The following is a 13,572-nucleotide window of genomic DNA, read 5'->3' as shown; positions in this document are numbered from 1 at the left end:
GTGGATTCGCTTGAGTGGCGGGAAACAAAAAAAGAGGGATTTGCCTGGAAAACCACGTTGGGAAAAGGGAATCCAACGCTGAAAATTCCAGGCTTTTCAGGAGGAGGCTTTGAGGCTTTCCAAAATCCCATTATTCCCGATTTTCCTGCCTCCCTCCGAGCTTGCGACAAGGATTCCCTGCCTGGGATTTTCCGGATCAAATCAAGGCTGAGTTTTGGAGGGAGAAATCCCAAATCCAAGCCAATCGCAGCCCCGTGGGGATCCTGCGCATCCCTGGGAGCCTCTGGAAGTTCTTTTCCATGGGAAAGGTCAGGAACGCCGGAGTTTGACATTCCCAGCATCAATCGCTCGTGAACTGGGCACAAACGGGAGCCGCTTTTCCAGAGGAAAATCAAGGGTCTGGAATCGCTGGGAAGGAGCTGGAGCTGCCCAATCCCAGCCCACGGAGATCCCGCAGTTCCCTGGTGCAGAAAACAGGGAACAAATATGAAATTTGGGATTTTTTGGAGGGAAAAATCCCTCCCAGCCTCGCTGTCGGGCCACATTCCTGGGGGGATTCCCGGGATGGAGCCGTGATCCCAAATTCCCGGTGGATTCTGCAGGGAATCTGCACCTTGGGAGCATCAGGACTGGGGGATTTGGGAGCCTCAAGGAACAAATCCCAGAGAATTTGGTCCATTTGGGAATGGATTTGGGCTGATCCCAGATCCCGCCCAGCTGGAGGCAGGAGATGGTTTGGGATTGAGATCCAGAGCCGAAATCCAGCTGGGAAGGCTCAGAACGCGACGGCAAAGCCGCAGCCGCATCCCAGTGCAGGGATCCTTCCCATTGGGAGGGGAGAGCTCAGGAGCGGGAGCTGGCTGGAATTCCTGATCCAGCCTGGCAGCGGGGCCGGAATTCCCGATCCAACCTCACCATGGGGCCGGAATTCCCGATCCATCCTCACCACAGGCTGGAATTCCTGATCCAGCCTGGCAGCAGGGCCGGAATTCCCGATCCAACCTCACCGCGGGGCCGGAATTCCCAATCCAACCTCACCATGGGGCCGGAATTCCCGATCCATCCTCACCACAGGCTGGAATTCCTGATCCAGCCTGGCCAGAGGGGTGGAATTCCTGATCCAGCCTCACCACAGGCTGGAATTCCTGATCCAGCCTGGCCAGAGGGGTGGAATTCCTGATCCAACCTCACCACAGGCTGGAATTCCCAATCCAACCTCACCGTAGGCTGGAATTCCCAATCCAGCCTGGCCATGGGGTTGGAATTCCCAATCCAGCCTCACCGTGGGCTCAGAATTCCCGATCCATCCTCACCACAGGCTGGAATTCCCGATCCATCCTCACCACAGGTTGGAATTCCCAATCCAGCCTGGCCAGCCGGAACTCCCAATCCAACCTCACTGCAGGGCTGGAATTCCCAATCCAGCCTGGCTGCAGGGCTGGAATTCCGGATACAACCTCACCACAGACCAGAATTCCCAATCCAACCTCACCATGGGGCCAGAATTCCCGATCCATCCTCACCACAGGCTGGAATTCCCAATCCAACCTCACCATGGGGTTGGAATTCCAGACCCAACCTCACCACAGACTGGAATTCCTGATCCATCCTCACCATAGGCTGGAATTCCCAATCCAACCTCACCACAGGGCTGGAAACCTCACCACAGACCAGAATTCCCAATCCAGCCTCACCGTGGGGCCAGAATTCCCGATCCATCCTCACCACAGGCTGGAATTCCCAATCCAACCTCACCATGGGGCCGGAATTCCCAATCCATCCTCACCACAGGCTGGAATTCCCAGTCCAGCCTGGCCGGAGGGCTGGAATTCCAAATCCAACCTCACTGCAGGGCTGGAATTCCCAATCCAGCCTGGCTGCAGGGCTGGAATTCCCGATCCAACCTTACCACAGACCGGAATTCCTGATCCAACCTCACCACAGGCTGGAATTCCCAATCCAACTTCACTGCAGAGCTGGAATTCCTGATCCAGCCTGGCCATGGGGTTGGAATTCCCAATCCATCCTCACCACAGGCAGGAATTCCCAATCCAACCTCACCACGGGGCCAGAATTCCCGATCCATCCTCACCACAGGCTGGAATTCCCAATCCAACCTCACTGCGGGGCTGGAATTCCCAATCCAGCCTTACTGTGGGGCTGGAATTCCCGATCCATCCCCACCACGGGGCCAGAATTCCCGATCCAACCTCGCCGCGGGATGGACGCCTCGCCCCCCCGATGGCCAGCCCAAAGCAGCGCGGGATGAGCGGTGGGAATGACGCGAATTCCCTTCCTTCCGAGGGATCTCCAGAGCGGAGCTGGCCCCTGCCAGGGGCTCCGGGCTGGCTCGGGATGTGTTTTCCATGGATTTAGTCCCGGCTGTGTGGGAATTCCCAGCTCGGGACACTCACCAGGCTGCGCTTGCTCCCGAGCACCTCAGACTTGTGCAGGTCCCTCATGGACTCGCCCAGAGCTCTGTGCAGAGAGGGAAAGGAAAACATTCCATTCACAATCCCGGGAATTCCAGGGAAAACCCCCGCTCCCTTCCTGCTGTTCCCGAGGGCCGCGGTCCGACCCCCAGCAGGGAATTTTTGGTGGCTCCGAGCCCGTCTGCTCCTCCCAGGGTTGGGATAATTCCACGCGGCAGCTCAAGCTCTTCGAGAGGACGAGGTAATTCCATAAAAATCATGGATTTGTGGTAAGAAAAGGTGGGATTATGGGATATTGGGAAGGAATTGCTCCCTAGGAAAGCGGGGGAGGGGCTGGGCTGGAATTCCCAGAGCAGCTGCAGCTGCCCCTGGATCCCTGGAACGTTCCAGGTGAGGTTGGACGGGGCTTGGAGCAGCCTGGGATGGCGACGGAATCCATGGAATCCATGGAATGTGGGACGTGGGACATCTCCGGCCTCGTTATTCCTTCAAATCCATCTGGGTTCGGTTGGGATTCAGGGAGGGGGCAGCTGGAAGAGTTTCCCTCACTTGGATTCGGAGCAGCCCGGGACAGCGGGAATGTCCCTGCCCATGGAATGGGATCGGCTTGGAGATGCCAGCCCGAAGCATTCCAGGATTTTCTGGTTATCCCAGCAATCCCGGTTCCTGCCGAGCTGCTCCCTTAGCAGGGATATCGGGAAGGGATTCCTGACTGGGAGGGTGGGGAGGGGCTGGGCTGGAATTCCCGGAGCAGCTGTGGCTGCCCCTGGATCCCTGGAATGTCCAAGGGTGGCTCAGAGCAGCCTGGGACAGCGGGAATGGATGGATGGGGTTTGGGAATGGATGGATGGGGTTTGGGAAAAGCCACTTTTCCGTATGGACAAGAAGAGGGAGGAGGTATCCATGTTTTTCCAGCTTGGAAAGAGCGGGAGATTGGCCGCCCAAATATTCAGGATTCATTCCATGAACACAAAGCCGGATGAACATTCCCAGAGGTTCTCCCAGCCTGGAATTGCCTGGGATTTCCCTGAAGTTGGACTTTCCAAGGATTTCCATTTCCTAGAAATCCTGGGAATGGCCTCTCCTCTCCTCAAACTTTGGGAAAAAGCTCCAAGTGAGGGCGGACGGAGCTGAGCTCTTCCCAGGAATCCTCATCCCTCCCCACCCATGGAGCTGCTTCCCGAATTCCCACGGATATCATGGAATGCTTGGAAAGGGGCAGAAATCATCTCTGGCACCCTCAGGGAGCCGAGTTTGGATCCTTTTCCCTCCAGGAAAACTCCTGGAGGAGGAAATCCAAGCTTTCCCAGACCCCACGTGCCGGGAACAATCCCAAAATTCCCCCTCTGGAAGAAATTCCGGAAAGGAGCCCAGTTTTCCTCCCACTCTGTTTGCTGAGTCCTTCCCACCCCGGGAAGCTCTGGATGGAGCACAAAGAATTCCCGGCCCCCGGAGCTGCCCCGGGGCACCACCCCCGGGATTTTCTCTCCTCCAGCTCCTTGGAATTGCATTTCCTTGAGGAAAAAGAACATTCCAGGCTCTTTCCCAACTCGAGGGGGTTTTAGGGAATTCAGAGAGGGGGAAAAGTCGCTTTTCCCATTGGAATGAGCGGAACCGAGCCAGGGGCTCATCCGTGGGAATGATTTCACATCCCATGACAGATCCTTGGATCCGACGGGATTTTCCAGCCGGGATTTTCCAGCAGTTCGGAGCAGGATAAGCAGGGCGGGTCTATCCCAAGGAAAAGCATCCTGTGGGAAGATCCCATCAATCCGACCTTTCCCAAAGTCAGCTTTTCGATCAGAAAAAGCGGGAAAAGCCACGTTAAAGAGGGAATTCAAGGGATGGAATTGTCAGGGAAAAAGAATCCCACGGAGAAAAAATTCCTTCAGGAGATGCTGGGTGGGAGAGGATCAAAAAATTGCAGGAAAACTCCACCGGGAGCAGAAACACTGGGATAACCTGGGAAAAATCCCTTCCCAAGCCCCAGCTTTGCACGGGACACGAACCAGGGGAATTTATTTATCCCGGGATTTTTCCAGAGCAGGGCCCAGCGCTCCAGGGAGCAGCTCTCCCTTTCCACCTCCGAAATTCCAACTCTTCCTGGCAACGAGCACCCCGCGGTGCCGCATCCCACAGGAAGCTCCGGCGGCTCCGTTCCCATCCCGCCTCCTTCCAAACCACAAGGATTTTTCTCGGGAACTTTCTCCCGGCTGGGGATGAAACTTTTCCAGCAGAAGCGACGGAACAAGAAAGGCCAAATCCAGAAATAAAAGAGCAAGGAAAACAAACAGGATCCGGTCAATATTCCAGGCTGCACATTCCCGTTTCCCGGGAAGCGCCGGAGGAGCCTGAAGGTCACGGGATGGCCGGCTCGGGATGCGGGAGGCACCGACCCCCCCTTCCCAACCCTCGGGAATCCGAGCCTGGACAAGCCTTTCCTTGTGCTCCGACTCCCGGGATGAGCGGAACCCTCCGGAGAAAGGCAAGGGAGCCTTGTTTTCCTTGTTTTCCTTGTTTTCCTTGCTGTTATCCTTGTTTTCCTTGTTATTCCAGCGCAAAGCCAGGAGCTGCCGGAGCAGCGGCGGCGATGTCCCTCCCCTGCCCCGGGATGTGCCTCCAATGCCGCTTTTTTCCCAGGTTTTCCTTGGATGTCTCTGGAATCGGGGCTCTCCGCTCTTCACACCAGAGCGGCCCAAGCGATTCCCTTTTCCAGAGGTCGGGGTGATCCCACCGGGAGCTGGGATCCCTTCGGATGAGCCGCCATGGAATGCTCATCCCTGATCAGTTTTTCCAGGCCTTTTGGATCATTTCTGTAATTCGTTCCTTTCCCCCTCATTCCCGAGCGTTCCCTGGATTTGATCCACAGGGATTCTTTGGGATAACGGGTCAAATTCGGGGAGGAAAGGCACGGACCAAAAACGCTCCTCCAGCCACAGGAGCGCATTCCCAGCTCCCAGCAGAGACATTCGGGATGGGAGAGGCTGCGGGTGGGAGATTCCCACCCTGGGCACGGCAGCGCATCCCGGGAATGTTCCCATCCCTCTCCGGGTCCCTCGGAATCCTCACCTGCCCTGCTCTGCTCCGGCGCCTCCGGATCCCCCGGGATGGACACGGAGCTCAGGGAATCGGGGCTGCTCCAGGAGCCTGGAAAAGAAGGAAACCCTTTGGATACGGGAGCTGCCGCCTGTCCCGATTTCCAACCGGGATCGATCCCGAACTGCGGAGTCACCAAAACCGGGGAACAGGGATCATGACCCGGAGGATGTTGGGATTCACTCCAGCCCCCAGCGGAATTCCAGGGGCTGGGCTCCACAAGGATCCACATCCGGCATCCCAATGGTTCAGGTTTACCAACCGGCATCCATGGAAACCGTGGAATTCTGGAATCCTGGAATGCTTTGGGTGGGAACGGACCTTAAATCCCTTCCCATTCCATGGGCAGGGACACTTCCCACTATCCCAGGCTGCTCCGAGCCCCATCCAAGCTTTCCTTGGACATTCCAGGGATGTGGCTCAGCCTTTGGGGCCATTCCCATTCCCAAATCCAACCGGAATTAATTCCATGACAACGATCCCTGTCCCTGTCCCCACCCCTGTCCCCAGCAGCTTCTCGGGAATTTTGCTGGAGTGTGGCTCTTCCCAATATTTTGGGACAGGAGGATTTTTCCAGAAGGCCCAGTTTGCTGGGATTTGCACGGCAGGTGCTGCTGGGAGAAGCCACCATTCCCAGAGGGGAAATTCCAGGTGGGAATCCCGTCAGGATGGGGCTGAGCTGCGCGGAATTACGTTTCCTTGAGGGGAACGAATATTCCAGGCTTTCTCCCAACTTGAGGGGGTTTTCGGGAAGTCAGAGAGGGGGAAAAGTCGCTTTTCCCATCGGAATGAGCGCGACCGAGCCAGGGGCTCATCCATGGGAATGATTCCATATCCGTAGGGAGGGCAGGCACAGCTCCTGAAATTCCCGATCCTGAAATTCCTTGCCTTTAAGGTGAGCTTGGAGCAACCAGCTGGAAAACCTCATGGATGCAGGGATGGGGCTGGTACCATTCCCAGAATTCCCACATTTCCCATCAAACCGCATTTCCTGCGGCCACGCCCCAATCTGGGCTCAGATCCTGAGGGTTGATCTCTATTTATCCCGATTTATCCCGATTTTTCCGCTCCAACAACACCTTGCCCGCTTCCAGCCCTTCCCTGGCACGGCCTCTTCCAGGAGTTCCACTCCCGGAGCTTTTCTCGGCGCTGCCGGAGGCTCCCGGCCCCATTCCAGCCGGAGATCCGCAGCCTTTGCCAGCGGCTCTGCCATGAACAAAGGAGCGCGGGATTTCTGGGAGCGGCGCTTGGCACAGCTCCGGGAACTCTGGGATCTGTGGATTTGGGGGGCACCAGAGCAGCTGCCTCCATCCGGAGCTTTCCCCCCCTCCCCTCCGCTGCCAGATTTAGGGAATGACTCGGGAGATAGGAATCCGGGATTGGGCTCCTCAGAGCTGCGGGATGAATGGGACTATTCATCATTGGATAAAATTCCATGGAAAGGAGCGGGAAGGGGGGGGTGGGAATGAATGGGCCTGCCCGGCCGGGTGTGAGTTACAGATCCCGCCAGGCCCCATTAACGACCCCAATTAATTCCATTGAATGCCAATTAATTCCACGGAATCCCAATTAAAACTCATTAAAAAGCTGAGGGCCGGAGTTGCCTTGGATGAGAGGAATATTCCTTGGAACAGGGATCTTCCCTTTCCAGGCTCCAATGGCTCCACAGCCCCGTTTCCAACCCTCAGCGATCCCACCTGGGCTTTTCCCAGGCTTTATGGACAATTTGGGAATGAGGGAAGGGAAGGGAAGGGAAGGGAAGGGAAGGGAAGGGAAGGGAAGGGAAGGGAAGGGAAGGGAAGGGAAGGGAAGGGAAGGGAAGGGAAGGGAAGGGAAGGGAAGGGAAGGGAAGGGAAGGGAAGGGAAGGGAAGGGAAGGGAAGGGAAGGGAAGGGAAGGGAAGGGAAGGGATAATGAGGCAGGAAATTCCCACTTCCCACTTTCCATGGATTCTCTCCATCACTATCCCAGGTTGCTCCAGCCTGGCCTTGGACACTGCCAGGGATCCAGGGGCAGCCACAGCTTCTCTGGGAATTCCAGCCCAGCCAGGAATTCCTTCCCGAGATCCATCTGAATCTCCCCTTTCCCAGTGGGAAGCCATTCCCTGGCTCCCATCCCTCCATCCCTTATCCCACATCCCTCTCCAGCTCTCCTGGAGCCCCTTTGGATATCTGGAATTCTCAAGGCCAGGCTGCTCCATCAAATCCATTTTTAGCATCCCCCTGGAGAAGCTTTCCCCCTGCATTCCCAGGAAATCAATCCATGTTCTCCAATTCCCAATTCCCTGCTACCACCGCGATTCCATCGAGCTTCCCACGGATTGATCCGGTATCAGCTTTTCCATGGATCAGCATTTGCTGCGGCCACTAAATCTGCCCTTCCAAGGCGGCAGAGGACACCGGGACTTCCCACCGGGAATATCCCGGCGTTCCGACCTCCCAGCCGTGGAGAACTTCCTTGGGGCAGCACTGGTTTGATCCCAACGGGGAATAGTCGGAATTTCCTCTCTGGAATTTGGGGTTGGCTCCGTTTCCTTGCTGCTCCCAGGATGAGCCATTCCCGTTCCTTCGGCTCCATGATTTTGCCAGTTAAAGCCAGAGGAGCCGTGGGATCATTCCCACATGGAATCCTCCTTTCAACAGCGTTTTTCGGGAAAAATTCCACTCATTTCAAAGCCCCCTTCCCAAAATTCCCGCAGCCCCAGATCCCACTGATTTATTCTGGGATTTGGGAGCAGCCTTTGGAATGGAAGTTGGGAGAACCAACGGCTCCTGCCCCAACCCAAGGTTGAATTCTCCGGTCCCTCTCTGACCGCAGAATTCCCACTTAGACATTCCCACTTGGATATTCCCATTGGACATTCCCACTTGGACATTCCCAACAATCCCGGTACCATTTTCATGGCAAAAGGAATCTCTTTCCCCTCTTTCCGTTCCCCATCCTGACTCATCCCTTCTCCCTGAAATCCTGCTTCCATCAGCTTCCCGCTCCTGCTGCTTCCCGGGGCACGGCAGAGTTATCCGGGATAATTCCATGGAGGAATTCTCAAAATTTGGGATGGTTTCCCTTCCCAAAGCACAGAGACCAAACTGGACTCCACAGCAGGGATGAATTATCCCAGATTCCTACAGATCTTCCCTGGGAAAAAAAGCTGGAGTGGCCATGCCATGGTATCCATGCCGTGATTCCAGGGAATTCGGGCAGCTCCCAGAGCTCACTGCAGCATTTTGGGGGAGCAGATCCCAGGATCCATCCCAGAATTTGGGCGGCAGATCCCAGGATCCATCCCAGAATTTGGGAGCAGATCCCAGGATCCATCCCAGAATTCTGGGTGAGGCATGGGCTCTCCCAGCATTCCCATGGATCCAGCTCCATCCTATTTTTAATTCCCTGCTCCCAAACTCCCCCAGGAGCGGGATCTGGGCCGAGCCGCGGCTCCGGCTGCTCCTTCCCGTGGGAAGGGAGGGGGTGGATTGGGACAAGGGATGGATCCAGCAGATATTCCAGCCCCCCTCCAAGGCTTTTCCCAGCCCCCACATCCCGGGAAAAGCTTTCTGTGCTCCCTCTCCGGTGCCTCGGGATGCTTTTGCCTGGCTTTCGTTCCCTGCTCCCGATTTTCAGCTGGATTTTACTCCAAGGATGAATTGCTCGGGAATATTTACAACGTTTGGAAAAGCCTATCCATGATTTGCAGCTCTGCCTGGGAAGCGGCCCCAGCGTGGGAGGAGAATCCCAAATGCCTGTCCCGGATAAGGCCAGGAGCTGGGGCAGGATGCGGATCCCGGAATTCCCTGGGGCTCCCCCTTTTCCTGCCTGGCTGTGGGAACAATTCCCATCCCCAAATCCCACCATTCCAACAGCTTTGGAGCAGCTTTTCCTGAGAAACTCCCGAGAGGCAAACACTTCCCGGAAAAGCCTCTCCTCTCCCCCAGCTCCTTGTGCCGCTTCCCTTTGCCCTCTCCACATCCTGGGAATGTCGGGGCACTGGGATCCATGTCCCAGTTTTGCCTGGAAAAGCCCTGGAATCGATGCTGTGCCAGGTCAGGAATCTGCACGTGGAATTTCTTTGGATTTCATCAATCCAGGTTGCAGGAGATCAGATCCAGAGGGAGAGCTTGGATCTAACCAAGGGAATTTTGGGACAGAGGATGGAAAACTTTTCCGTTTGATTTCCCTGAAAATCAACCAGGAATTCCCATCCTGCTGCAGGGGCTTTCCCTGGGGCCTTTTTCCTGGATAAGTCCGTTCCTGCTCCAAAAAAGACCCTGGGAATGAGAGCTACAAATTCCCAGCCTGGCTTCCAACCACGCCCCTGGATATCTGAGAATTTGGGAATATTTCATCCCAATTGCAGTTTTTTATAATCCCAATCCCGGCCTGCTCATCCATCCCTCTCCGGAATTGCTGGGAACACACTTTTCCCAGGATGCTGGCACAGATTGGGAATTCTGGGAATACCCAACCCCCAAGGCAGCGCTGGTCACATCCCACAAGTTTTTCCTTAAGGAAAAAGATGGGGAAAAGAGGGATTCTCCCTGATTTCCCTGGGAGCCACCAGCATGGGGTTATCTGGACATTCCTACATCCCATTCCAGGATCTGGAGATGGATCAGCTCCAGTCCCGTTGGCTCCCACTCCGAGTGCCCCAAGCCAGTCTTATTCCCAATATCCTGGCCTGTCCCAATCCCTGTCACATCCCAGGGCTTCCCGGGATCATCATTCCCAGATCCCACTGAGGCCATTCCAGACCCTTCCCTGCTCCATGACCTTTCCCAAGGCTGCTTCCCTGGAATGTCTGGTGACCCCCAGAGCCGTGGCTATGCCACACCCTCGGGATAGGACAGGCTTGGAGCTCTCTGCTCCCAAATCCCATGGATTCCCTGTCTGGAATTGGCCCAGGCTTGGAGCTCTCTGCTCCCAAATCCCACAGCTCCAGGGTCTGGAATCGCCCCCTTTGCTCCACGTCACCAAATCCAGCAGGATCCGGAGCCTCTGGATGGCTCCAGGGGCACAACCTTGGCCGTGGGATGGGAGAGCGGGATCAGCTCCGAGGGATCGCGGGATGGGAACAGCACTGGAACAGGCATCTTCCCTTTCCAGATTCCACCGGCTCCTTATCCCTGTTCCCAACCCCCAGCGATCCCAAAGGTTGGTGACCCCACCCAGGCTTTTCCCAGGTTTCCTTTTCCCAACCTTCCCTGCTCCACAGGAATCCGGGAGAGCCGTGCCGGGAATGCTCCCGGATGGATTTGGGGGCTCCGCACCCCCCGCGCCCCCTCCCACCGAGCTCCCCCCGTTCGGCTCCTTAATCCCAAATCTCCCCAGCGCCATTCCCGAGGTTTTCCAAGCCATTCCAGCCACCTGTGGAGGTCCGGGAAGCTGGAAAGCGACTCAGGGAGGGGTCCCGGGAGATGCGCGGTTCGGGGGAGGAGGGATTTGGGGGATGCGCGGTCCGGGAGATGCGCGGTCCGGGGGATGCGCGGTCCGGGGGATGCGCGGTCCGGGGGATGCGCGGTTCGGGAGATGCGCGGTCCGGGGGATGCGCGGTCCGGGGAATGCGCGGTCCGGGGGATGAGGGATTTGGGGGATGCTCGGTCCGGGGGATGCGCGGTCCGGGGGATGAGGGATTTGGGGGATGCTCGGTCCGGGGGATGCGCGGTTCGGGAGATGCGCGGTCCGGGGGATGCGCGGTCCGGGGGATGCGCGGTCCGGGGGATGCGCGGTTCGGGAGATGCGCGGTTCGGGAGATGCGCGGTTCGGGGTCCCAGCGCCGCTCGATTTGGGGTCAGGGGGTCTCCACTCCCCCCCCGGGTGCTCCCCCCGCGCCGCCGCCCCCTCCAAGGGTTAAAACTGCAGCAGAGCTGCGGGGCCGGAGCGGCCGCGGCCGCGGGAGGGGCTCGGCCACGAGCAAATCCCGGGAATCGGGGAGAGGAAAAGCGGGAGAGGCTCGGCCGGGAGCGGGGAAGGGCTGGGGCGGGCCGGGCTGCGCGGCACCTGCGGCCGGGTGGGGGCGGCGGCGGCGGAGGGCAGGTCCTCACCTTGGGGACAGTCATGCGGCTGGCGCGGCGGCGGGCGGGCTGGAACCGGAGCGGCGGAAAAGAAGGAGAAGGAGAAGGAGAAGGAGGAGAAGGAGGAGAAGGAGAAGGAGGAGAAGGAGAAGCAGAAGAGGAGGAGGAGAAGGAGGAGGAGGAGGAGGCGGAGGAGAGGGAGGAGGAGGCCGGGCTGTGCCCGCTGCCGAGCGGGGAGCGCTGCCCGCAGCTCGGCCGGTGCTCGGCGCGGCGGGGCCGTGATGTCAGCCCCGCACCGCCCCCGGGGAGCGGCCCCGCGCGGGGGGGCCCGGCCCGGCCCGGCCCGCGGCCTTAACCCTTTGCGAGCCCCGGGCCGCTCCCCGGGCCGCTTTAACCCTTTAGAGCCCCGGTTCGGTTCCGGCCCCGGTGCCGCTTTAACCCTTTAGAGCCCCGGTTCGGTTCCGGCCCCGGTGCCGCTTTAACCCTTTAGAGCCCCGGTTCGGTTCCAGCCCCGGTGCCGCTTTAACCCTTTAGAGCCCCGGTTCGGTTCCGGCCTCGGTGCCGCTTTAACCCTTTAGAGCCCCGGTTCGGTTCCAGCCCCGGTGCCGCTTTAACCCTTTGCAGCCCCGGTTCGGTTCCAGCCCCGGTGCCGCTTTAACCCTTTAGAGCCCCGGTTCGGTTCCGGCCCCGGTGCCGCTTTAACCCTTTAGAGCCCCGGTTCGGTTCCAGCCCCGGTGCCGCTTTAACCCTTTGCAGCCCCGGTTCGGTCCCGGTGCCGCTTTAACCCTTTGCAGCCCGGGCCCGCAGCGCGGCCGGGCGGGGAGGGCTCGGCTCTGCCGCCGGCAACGCCAGAAAGGAACGCGCGGTGCCGGCAATGATTCTCCGCTGTCGTGACATGTCCCGATAGCTCCCAGAAAATCCTGGAATGCGGAGCTGGGAAGGACCTTAAAGCCCATCCCACCCCACCCCTGCCACGGCAGCGCCGCTTCCACCGCCCCAGCGCCGGCCTCGGCCGCTTCCAGCGATCCAGGAGGACGGATATTCCATAGAAATCGATCTAATCCGCCGATATTCAGATATTCCTGTATATCCCAGCATCCAGAAGGATCCATCCGCACGGAAAAGGAGATGTTTTCCCTGTTTTTTATTATCGACGGTGACGCCGGCAGGGCTGGCAGCTCCGTTCTCCAGGCCCAGCTGGAAGGGACACTCGGAGTCATTTAGGACGCCGATGTCCCCTCGTGTTCCCAAACAACCCAAAATCCAGGCCCCAAAGAGCTGCCAGCAACGGAATAAATCCTGGGGAATTGCATCCCGATTCCCGTCTCCCCACCAAGGAAATCCCGCTCCTGGTGGCCCCGATTCCAAATCAATTCCAGGTAATTTAGGGAATTCTAATAGGAATGAAATCAGTTGAGGCGCGCCCCTGGCACCTATCCCTGCATCACCTCCACGCCCCAAATCCAGGAATTTTCTCCCATATTGAAATATTCCCAGGATTGCAGATGAGGGAATAAATATTTAGGGGGGGAAAAAGACCTTTTGAGCTCCTTGTTTCCAGGGAATGAAACCAGGATACGGCCCAGGCCTGGAATTCTCCAGGATTAGGTGTTGTCCCAGTTAATTTTATTTCTTTCAAAGCCACTTCCAAAGGCATTCCCAGTTTTCCTGGAAGAAAAGCACTGCCCAGAAACCAAGGATTTCCTTTTCCTAAGGAGATTATCCAGCCAAGAACCCGATGGAAGATGAGTTTTATTCCAGGGTCGAGCTTCCCTGTAAAAAATCAATGGATCTGAGAATGAGGGGAATAAAAATCCCAGATATTCCATGAAAATCGACTGTTTTTAAGGATAAACCACGTGGGCTGGGCTGGAAAATGTGGGAAAGGTTAATGCAATTAACGGGAATTAATGACATCAGCCAAGCTCTAAATCCCGGCCCACCCAGCTGTGACCTTCTCCTGAAAAAAAAACCCTTTTCCTGGGATCTGGGCTGGATCAGCAGGATCCGTGTGGAACGAGAGGATGCCTGGAATGA

At 57.5% G+C, this 13,572-nt stretch overlaps 1 protein-coding gene across 3 annotated transcripts in view; it reads right to left on the bottom strand.

The window, feature by feature from the left end:
• CORO2B (coronin 2B) overlaps positions 1–11,670 on the bottom strand; it is a 31,024-nt gene extending 19,354 nt beyond the window's left edge. Inside the window, exons 1-2 of one of the 3 annotated variants that reach the window (XM_032122556.1) lie at positions 5,502–5,578; positions 2,415–2,478 (exon numbers count right to left, since the gene is read on the bottom strand). In XM_032122556.1, coding sequence (XP_031978447.1) covers positions 2,415–2,462 — 48 coding nt within the window. In that variant the 5' untranslated portion in view covers positions 2,463–2,478; positions 5,502–5,578. Of the gene's footprint in view, positions 1–2,414; positions 2,479–5,501; positions 5,586–11,565 lie in introns of those variants that run through there. The other 2 variants (XM_032122557.1, XM_032122558.1) reach the window with 2 other exon arrangements.
• Positions 11,671–13,572: the final 1,902 nt, after the last annotated feature.

This window comes from Corvus moneduloides, chromosome 13 (assembly GCF_009650955.1).
Source record: "Corvus moneduloides isolate bCorMon1 chromosome 13, bCorMon1.pri, whole genome shotgun sequence".
Lineage (NCBI taxonomy): Eukaryota > Metazoa > Chordata > Aves > Passeriformes > Corvidae > Corvus > Corvus moneduloides.
The sequence above is the reverse complement of the archived record's forward strand: the minus strand, read 5'-3'. Positions and strand labels throughout refer to the sequence as shown.